This window comes from Mizuhopecten yessoensis, unplaced genomic scaffold (assembly GCF_002113885.1).
Source record: "Mizuhopecten yessoensis strain PY_sf001 unplaced genomic scaffold, ASM211388v2 scaffold716347, whole genome shotgun sequence".
Lineage (NCBI taxonomy): Eukaryota > Metazoa > Mollusca > Bivalvia > Pectinida > Pectinidae > Mizuhopecten > Mizuhopecten yessoensis.
Window position 1 is genome coordinate 808,159 of NW_018480071.1, and position 10,451 is coordinate 818,609.

At 36.5% G+C, this 10,451-nt stretch overlaps 1 protein-coding gene across 1 annotated transcript in view; it reads right to left on the reverse strand.

Annotated features, from left to right (window-relative positions):
- LOC110443472 overlaps positions 1-8,989 on the reverse strand; it is a 29,279-nt gene extending 20,290 nt beyond the window's left edge. The window contains exons 1-5 of the mRNA XM_021487698.1: positions 8,938-8,989; positions 5,776-7,015; positions 3,521-3,734; positions 2,096-2,305; positions 1,174-1,336 (exon numbers count right to left, since the gene is read on the reverse strand). Of these exons, the coding sequence (XP_021343373.1) occupies positions 1,174-1,336; positions 2,096-2,305; positions 3,521-3,734; positions 5,776-6,636 (1,448 nt within the window). The 5' untranslated portion in view covers positions 6,637-7,015; positions 8,938-8,989. The remainder of the gene's footprint in view (positions 1-1,173; positions 1,337-2,095; positions 2,306-3,520; positions 3,735-5,775; positions 7,016-8,937) is intronic.
- Positions 8,990-10,451: the final 1,462 nt, after the last annotated feature.

The window sequence follows — 10,451 nt, forward strand, 5'->3', positions numbered from 1 at the left end:
GCATGAATGGCATTTCTAATTTTTGATTTGTTCATTATAGATGCTTCAAATTGACCAGTGTAAACAGTGTTGCAAAATATTGGCAATAACAACATTTACACAGGGAAAATGTCGAACCGATGAAAAGTAAAAACAAATAGAACCCAGACAGATACCTTCATGTGGTAGTATTTTAGTTACAAATAGGGTGATTTTCAACTGAAATAGGGGAAAAAATGCCAAAATTGGAGAGGGGAATTTACCCATATTTGGTCCTAAAAAAGGCCTGTATATATCCATGTATATATATATGTCAAGCTCTACCATACCAATAGGTACTCTCATACACGTCAGCTGTATGTGACAAAAGTATATTATACATGCCCAGACAAAGCACTTGGATGCACAGTGAACTAAGGCCCACAATCCTTTATTAGAGGGGCATCATAGCATGTATGCCAAACTCTACCATACCAATAGGTACTCTCATACACGTTGGCTGTATGTGACAACAGCATATTATGCATGCCCAGACAAAGCACTTGGATGCACAGTGAACTAAGGCCCACACTCCTTTATTAGAGGGGCATCATAGCATGTATGCCAAACTCTACTGTACCAATAGGTACTCGCATACAGAATTCGCAAAAGTAGACTCAATCAGTATATGAAATATGCCCATGGCAATGTGACATTGTCTAGTGGTAGGATGCTGCATGGGCTCATGACTGATGGCCCGGGTTTCAGGTTTGAGTCACAGCACGGCACTGTGTTGTATCTTTGAACAATATACTTTACTCTGCTTGTTCCAGTCTACTCAGCTGTAAATGAGTATGTGGTTGGGCAGTGCTAGAATTGTTGAATGCTAGCTGTGAGCGCAGAAATGGCAGCACCAGCTGTATGCTACCCAGGGAGTAGAGAAATTTGTTGGCTGGTTGCAATGACCCTATAACCACGGATAATAATTTGTGAACCGCTTTGAGACAACCTACAAACTAGATTGTGATAAAGCCATATATATAAGAACCTCAAATTACTATTATTATTATGAAAAAGACTGACAGAGAGACGGGAAGAAGATGTTCGAACCTAAACGTCTCCTGTCTTAGTATCAGCACAGGACTTATAACATTAACTGGTGTAAGAGGCTCAATGATAAATTGAACTAAGACTGTTACAGAGACAAACACTGACCTTGTCAGGACAGGAACAATGGCCCCAGCTATCGTTGACAGGGACTGCCCTGGCATGACGATGTGCTGTATGGACTTAGACAGGAACTGCAGGAGATGCCAGTGACTTTGGGGTAGGACCAGCATAGCCGTAGCTAGATGATAGCCTCCTCCCAACTCATCATCTGATAACAAATAAAATTATTCGTAATTAATTTGTAGATAATAGAAACATAGACAAATTACACCACTTAATTAACTTGTAATGAACAAACAAATAAAGCAATTACTTATTTTTCGTGTAAATAACAGACAAATAAGACTAATAGAATCTCTCACCCACAAGGGGGTGAATGATTCTTTTTCTCTTACCCTGTTCTCCCATTGTGTATCATAATGATAATGTTACATGCTAAATTCAGGGTTGACGTGACGTTGATGGATTGTTGACGTGACGTCATTGTATTGTTGAAGTGACGTCAAGCCATTGTAATGAATAGGGGAATCCTGAGTCAAGGACCCTAGGGTTAACGTTAGACAAGGAAATCTCACACCGGTTAAAGTGCGGATGCACCTGTCCAGGGTAAGAGAATAGTATGTCTTCGTAATTGTCCAGGAATTAGACAAATGGTTAGCATGGGTGTTCAATCAAGTTACTAACTAATAACAAGAAAGACTCTCCAATCAGTAGTGTTATGTTGTCATGATGTTTAGCTAACTAAAGCTTGTTAAATTTTTATGAGGAAAACCTGATAATTTTATATATTATACTTCATCCTGTATATTATTATTTTTGTCTATTCCCCGACAACTAAAAAGACATAGTTTTATTAGTCTGTTATTTACAAAATATTTAAGTAATATCGTTACCATCGTGATTTATATAGGTCATATAACTTGTTTCATAACTGTTGTAAAGTAAAAAGAAGTTTATATTTATTAACCATCGTCCACGGGCTGTTCCAAGTCCGGAATAACTTCAGCTGGAAAGATAGGTTTCGGAAGCTCCTGAAGAAACTCTTTAAGTAACTGTCCGATTGCTAAGATGTCTGTATCCTGTTCTAGCTCAGCATCACCATAAGTATCAAAGGAACTCTTCAGCTTCTCTACCACATGTTTCGGTCCCTTTCTGACAAACAGGTGTTCATTGTACCCTGTATATAGAAAATATTATACACTTATATTTAAATAATAATAATAATAATAGACTTTATTTAAATTTGATAACACATTGAGTCAAGGACTCATCTCACATGTGGTCGACATAAAATATATAATATTTACAACAAAATTTCAAAGGATTTTTATAATTAATATTGAATTAATTAATATCATCATTAAGACACAATCTATTGTTAATTGCAATGATCATTTACGGTCCTATGATTGGTCAATTTTTTGTTTGTCAATCTTTGAATAACGAACCTTTCATTTGAACACACAGACATATACATATAATACACTTAATTAACAACTACACATTTTATTTATTTCCCAACAATTCCGATACAAGTTTTATTAACTTTTATCATACACTTGTCCATACATATATGGGTTGTTTAGCATGTGTGATACTGCCTTAGATGTGTATATATATAGGCCATATCTCTGACCAACCCATATCTGCCGGGCGCGCCCTCATTCTGCAGATGTCGTCTACATTGAAGTTCCAGTTCAACACGTTTCAGACAAATCAAACCTCAAATATCACTTTAATGACCCACAAACAAAACCATCACATTTTTCAGCAGATCATATTTTCACGATTACAACTATTGAACCGCAAAATCACGAAAATATCATCCTAACTTAAAAATCCAGTTATACGATACATACTTATTATAAGATTCTTTCAAGCCCAGTGTAGGATAGGGAAATTCTACCCGAGGAGTTTTTAAATTTGGTAAAACCAGAGGCTTTTCTGAGGGTTTTGCCAAATTTGAAAATCCCAAGGCTGGGATCCCAAGGCTGGGATTTCCCTATCCTACACCTTTGGGCATGAAGGAGTACTCTGCTCTCATTACAACTACCAGGATAAGGTCAGAAACGTTTGGACTGAATACCATTTTGAAAATACAAAAATTTCCCCGAAAACAAAGTTAACGCAGTAAATAACTTCATCTTTCTTAAGAGTTCAATCAATGTGTCGGAAAAGGTTTTAATGTCATCACGTCACCTTTTCCGCATTGCGGCATCAAAGTTTTCCAAATCTCACGTCACGTCATTGTTCAGCCATTGTGTCAACATATCACGTGAAATGGGGTGTAAGTTAGAAATCTCCTACACCCCGTTCTTACCCTGAATGCTCCATCTCTTACACGCACGGAAATGAGAGAATATTATATATGTACCAGCATTTATCACTATACCTCTGCTGATGATGTAATCCAACACCTTGGACACAAAGACGGGTACAGTTGATCCAGGAGGGGCTCTGTCCACTAGCTCCTCAAGGGGAACTCCAAATGTCTTAGTCGCCTGGACTGGCTGATTTTTCCCACTGATATTATCCTTAACCTTTGGATGAAAATCTTCCTCCTCCTCCTCCTCCTCCATAAGTTCTGGAGATGAAGGCTTGCTTACCTGTAATCAAAACAATACCAGATATACTGACTGTGACCTGATCGATGAACAGATAATTTGTGGCAGTGTAATTAGCCAGCTATCATGAAAATTATAAATAAACAAGAAAAAATGATACAAGTGAAGTTGCAAAGGGCAAAACAAGATTTATAGAATTTTGTAAACCCTTGAGGGTGAGATAGGAAAATATGAACTTGCCTAGTGTTTTCAAACTTATGAATCTTTCATTGAGGGTTGAGATTATCCATCTCACTTCCAGGGGTGAATGATTCTTTTTTTCTCTTTCCCTTTGGATCTTTTCATATACATGAAATATTGAGATTACTGGCTCAATGTCTTGTTGATGCGATCTAATACAATTGTTTTGACTGGGAAATCCCCATCTCGACCCCAGGGTGAGACTAATAGAATCCGAGGGATGATGTTTTTGATTGTCTTACGCGACGCTCTGCTGTAAGATGTTCCAGAATATCATACTGAGGGTAGGACTTTTCTCTGTCACACCCTCAAGGTAGGGGATGATTGTTTTTCTCCAATCTTAAACACAAGCAGTGATTGCATGTTTATCCAGCAAATCCAAACTTGTCGCCCATGGTCTGCTACTGTCAAATTGTTATGACTTCCATTGGGCCTTTCTGCACGAGGCTATCTCCCCCTAGAGGCATCCACTTTCTCTGCACCCCTGGAATATGTCATAGCAAAATTGAAGGCTCAGTGTACGCCAGCCTGTTGATGAGACAAGAAGGCTAGATCGATCCTTTGATGTACATCAAAAGAATCTTGTGGTCACATAATGGTAAAAATTGACAGGCTTTGATGTCGGGCGTCTCTCCTCTGTAATCTTTAAAAGACAGGTATTAGCCTAGCAATTGGTCAGTGTTGTTTACCTGAGACCAATCAAACAGCTATCTTTGTGCCTTCAATTTTGCTATGACATATTCCAGGGGAGCAGAAAGCGAAAGTGAACATAGCCCCTGGATATCGAGGATGCCCTAGAGGCTGACAAGCTGATCTTTTCCACACAGGAGAAGTGAGGACATGCATGTCCAGGGTAGGAGAAACTGTCACATACCATGTAGTTTGTAACTGATTCATTGTAAAACATAGGGTCGTAATTAGAACCGTTTGTATCAAATAGATGTAATAAGAGAAAACTACATATGTACAATATTTATCATGGAAGCTGAATCATTTCCAGGATGTGTTGAATGGAAACCCATATACTGTCCTACATTTGTATAATGTCATAAAAAAAGGAATAAGTTAAGGTACGTGTGCTCATATTTGACACCAGACCTTGCATGTTCTGGTTTAATATTTATAGCCAGCAAGTTCCAGACTAATCATGCATGTAGGTCTCTTGCTCTTTCATTAATTACATACAATTTCTCAAATTAAAAGATTGTATTGCCCTCTATGGCAATCAGGGAGCTATGAGCTAAATATCAAGAATCCATAACTTCATGGTTTTGAAGAAGAAGTCATTAAAGAAAAAGTTAAAGCTGGATACTAAACACACAGACGACATATGTGTGCCAGGATTGCTAAAAGTCATACGCCACATCTACCTACACAGAACCTTAATTTTGGTACTCCAGATTATAAATACGAAATCAAGATCCCAGACCTTTGTTTTAATTCACGTTTTATAATATTTTTAAGTATAAGGATATAGGTCTTGAATTTCTTCCATACCTCCTTGTATCGTCAATGTTATTTGATAAAGCGACTGCAGTAGCCGAGTGGTTAAGGCATCTGACCATCTACAATCACTAGCCCTCCACCACTCTGTCACAGGCTCGGTCATACATGGGTTAATTGCCAGGCACTAATCGCAGGTCCTTGTTTTTTCTTCAGGTACTCCGGTTTTCATTTAACACCAAAAACCTGGCTAATCATTATATGACCATAGCTGTTCATAGGATGTAAAGCACAAACCAACCAAACCAAACCAAATATTTGATATGGGATATTTGTCAGTTTTAAGAAACAAAAATATAAAAACAATAGGGAAATATTAGTGATTTAAAGTTAAACCTACCATTTCTCTACTTTCCTCCACTGAAAAAGGTTCCTTTGGTGTTTCAAAGTCTGTTTCCATTTCAGAAAATGTATTGTCATCTAGATTTGGTTCCATCTCAGAAACTGTACTTTCATCAGATTTTGGTTCTTTACCAGAAACTACCTTTTCATCACTTCCCTCTTCCATTTCAGAAACTGTATGTTCTTCAGATTTGGCTTCTGTTTCAGAATCTGTATCTTTATTTAGACTTAATTCCATTTCAGAAACTGTATGTTCCTCAGATTTGGCTTCTGTTTCAGAATCTGTATCTTTATTTAGACTTAATTCAATTTCTGAAACAGTATGCTCCTCAGACTTTTCTTTCATTTCAGAATCTGTATTTTCATTTAGACTTGATTCCATTTCAGAAACTGTATGTTCTCTAGATCTAGATTTGGCTTCTGTTTCAGAATCTGTATCTTTATTTAGACTTAATTCAATTTCTGAAACAGTATCATCCTCAGATTTTTCTTTCATTTCAGAATCTGTATTTTTATTTTGACTTGATTCCATTTCAGAAACTGTACTGCCAGCAGGTTTTGGGTCAAAAGCCAAAACAATATTTTCCTTCTGTTTATGTTCCATTTCAGAAAGCGTATTTTCATCAGATTTTTCTTTGGTTTCGGAATCTGTGCTGTCATCAAGGTTTAATCCCTTTTCTGTTTCGGAAACACTCTCAGCTGGTTTTGGTAAAAGGTTGAAGATGGTTTTCCTTAGATCTTCTACTTCCTCTGTACCCCTGTAAGGGAGGCCATTCTCCTCCATTATCTCTATACACTCAACAAAATCCAGAGTCTCTATCTCTGCTGCTGTGCTGTACTTGCAGGAAAATGACGCCATATTTTCTGCTGCGTTTAAAACTTCTAAAAGAAGACTTTCACACTTGTCTTTGTCAAGTTAATATGATGTTTTCAAAATTTCATTCATTCATATCTTACAGTTTTCACAAGTCTCATCTTCATAAATATAATTTTATCAGATGAAATCTTCATCACTTCAATTAAGTCACATCTTCATCAACAACATATTAGATCAATCTCCATCGCCTCTATAAGTCACATCTTCATCAACATCTTCACCATAATCAAGTCATATCTTCATTAACAATGTCACATGAATTTTCACCATCTTTACTTAGTCCAATCTCTGAAGTTGTTACACATCAGGCAAAACATTAATAACTCTTGCCAAAATCTGTTTCATCCAGGCAACAAAATCCCTGCAAAATTGAAATGCATTTATTAATAGAATAATTGGTTAAAGAATGAATACAACAGATACTGTTTATATGGTTTGATATACAATTTTTTTACATACTTACTAATAAATATGGGTTTTTTCGACACAATTGCTCTAACCCATATCAGCCCTCGCCGTATCACACCCCAAAACCCGTATCAACCACTGCCGTATCACACCCCAAAACCTGAATCAACCACCGCCGTATCACACCCCCAAAACTTGTATCAACCACCGCCATATCACACCCCAAAACCTGTATCAACCACCGCCGTATCACACCCCAAAACCTGTATCAACCACCGCCGTATCACACACCCAAAACCTGTATCAACCACCGCCGTATCACACCCCAAAACCCGTATCAACCACTGCCGTATCACACCCCAAAACCTGTATCGACCACCGCCGTATCACACCCCAAAACCGGTATCAACCACCGCCGTATCACACCCCAAAACCTGTATTAACCACCGCCGTATCACACCCCAAAACCTGGATCAACCACCGCCGTATCACACCCCAAACCCTGTATCAACCACCGCCATATCACATCCCAAAACCTGTATTAACCACCGCCGTATCACACCCCAAAACCTGTATCAGCCAGCAAAACCTGTATCAACCCCCCGCCGTATCACACCCCAAAACCTGTATCAACCCCCGCTGTATCACACCCCAAAACATGTATCAGCCAGCAAAACCTGTATCACACCCCTTTTGATCATAAGATGGTAGCTTTTATTAGCAAGTATGTTATAAACAGAATAAAACTATTTTCCATATCACACCCAGTATCAACCCGAGACTGCAATATCAGCCTGAGGGCTGATATTGGTCGAGGGTTGATACTGGGTGTGTTATGGAAAAAGGTATGTATTATTCTCTATGTATAACATTTGACCAAAAACCAGGCGAGGCTCAGCGTAAACATTATTTTAGCATGTTGTTACTTTAAAATGTTGACACATTCTAATAGATGCTTATTCTCTTAAATTAACTGCTGTATAAATTACCTTTAAACAAATTGATAAAAAAAATGTTTAAGTGTATATCGCTGATGACAATAATTTGGTATGTTTATATTTCTGTTGCGGAACTGGACTATGTTGATTATTGGTGACCTCAGGTAGATAAATTTTTAGATTGTCTGGCTAGAATTAGAAAGGCTTTTACACGTTTTGAAACAACTTGGTACTGAAACGATCGGCTTACCAAATGTCTGTACCCCTTAGCCAACAATTGTTTCAAATACTGGACCAGATCCGGGGAACCAAAATGTTTTCTTCAGGGGTATGACCTACATATGTAGAAAACAGACGCGGGAATGAAGCAGATATGGACTGGGTTGTTGTTAGCGACCAGGTAGCTAGTCTATCAGTGTCCATCTTGGGTTTGTGAGGGTTATTGTGTAGTAACATCAATTTATTAGAAATAGTCCTCCAATCGTTTATGTGTCAGATTTTAGTTGTACATAGGATTATGGTCGCCTTCTTAAAATAAGCTTCATGCTGTAGGGAATTTCCCTTTAGCTCAATCAGTAGATCCAGAGAGGGGGATTGGGAAGCTGGGGTTCACAGATTTAATCCTTCGTGGAAGCACACTACTACGTACTATATACTGGTACTATTGTATTAGACAGATATAAATATTTAAAGGGGACGAGTATTTCCCTTCGATTACAAAAAAAACCCACTGGATATTCAATTAATTCTTATTACAAGTGTGCCTGAAGTTGAACGTAGGAATCCAAAACGAAAGTAAAAAAATTCTCAAATTGCTATTTTGGATGACATTGTCCCGCTATTAGTATATTGTAACATGTGTAATATGGAATAAAAATGTTACTTAATGTAAAATAGGTGTACTGTTACAAGGAAGTACATCTTTGTAAATAATTACCTGCATAGAAGAAACGTTAGGCATCTTCCGGTTTCGGTTCACACGGAAATACCCTTTGCTATATTTAACCTTAATTATACGTCACAGTACTTCCTGTACACACGTGTCTACTTCTATGTGCGTTGAAAAAAACCAGCATACCATCTTTAATTTAATGACACTTTTTAAAGAAGTAAATATATAAAAAAAAATCGATACAGTTAACCACGGTCGGACATGTGTTACTGTTACATGTAGCTAAAGATAAAGTGAATACATTTATAGTTTCCAATACAGGAGCCGATATAGCTCCACGTACTACACTGAGCTCAAAAATTAAATAATTATAGAATTTAAATTTAAAGTTCATTGTTGATTATATTTGCCCGATAATTATAATAAAGATTTTCATTCTGCCAAAGTTTATCTTTTCTGTTAGTTCAACGTCCTTTAAGCAGATGACACAGTTAATTGTTATGTCAGAAACAGCTAAAGGTCTACAGAATGCTTTACTTACTGTACTATTTGGAAACTTAAAGTTAATCTCAATAAAACTAAAGTTGTTATCTTTGAAAAAAAGGAAAAGTAATTGCATAAAATATTCGTTTTACTCTTTTTGGTGAAGAGTTGCAAACACATGACAGCTACTCGTTTCTAGGACTGCTGTTTCATTATAATGGCAGTTTCTGTAAAGCAAGAAAAAAACTTGTTGAACAGGCTCAAAAAGCAATGTATGCATTACATAAAAAAAAAATAAGAAATATTATTTTACCAATTGACCTACCATTAAAATTGTTTGGTGTATTAATATTCCCAATCCTTTTGTACTCCTCAGAAGTTTTCGGGTTTGAAAATATATCCAGTAATAATACCAATATGATTGAGAAATTACATGTACGGTTTTGTAAAAGAATTTTAAACATACGTAGCTCCGCAGCAAATATAATGGTATATGGTGAAACGGGTAGGTACCCTCTGAATATTGAAATTAAATCTAGAATGATAATGTTTTGGTATAAACAAATTACGGGTGAAAATAAAGTGTCTAGTATAATGTACAAGCTTATGCTGAATTTACATGAAAATGATTTCGCTGATTTTAAATGGATTTCATATATCAAGAATCTATTCAATTGTACGGGACTAAGTTTAATTTTAAAATTATATATTGTACACGGAATTGGATAAAGTCCGTGGTTATGCATTCATATAACTTGATGTTTTTAAATACTTAAATTTGTTTAAATAAATTCGACGAGTATTTAGTAAGAGAAGATTTACTTTTCACAACCATGTATCTTTAGTATATATTGGAACAAATCTATATTTATACATATTATATCGATAGTTGTTTTAACTAAAAAAAAAACGTAGAATGTTCATGTACGTCAATATAGGCTAATCAAATTACGTAAAAAAATAGCCAAACCTAAAACTAACTGCAACAAATTAGTTTTATGTATTTTTGGCAATATTGGGGTGTCCTTTATGTCCCCAAAAAAATCGGACACTGGCAAAATTCGGGAAACTTTTTT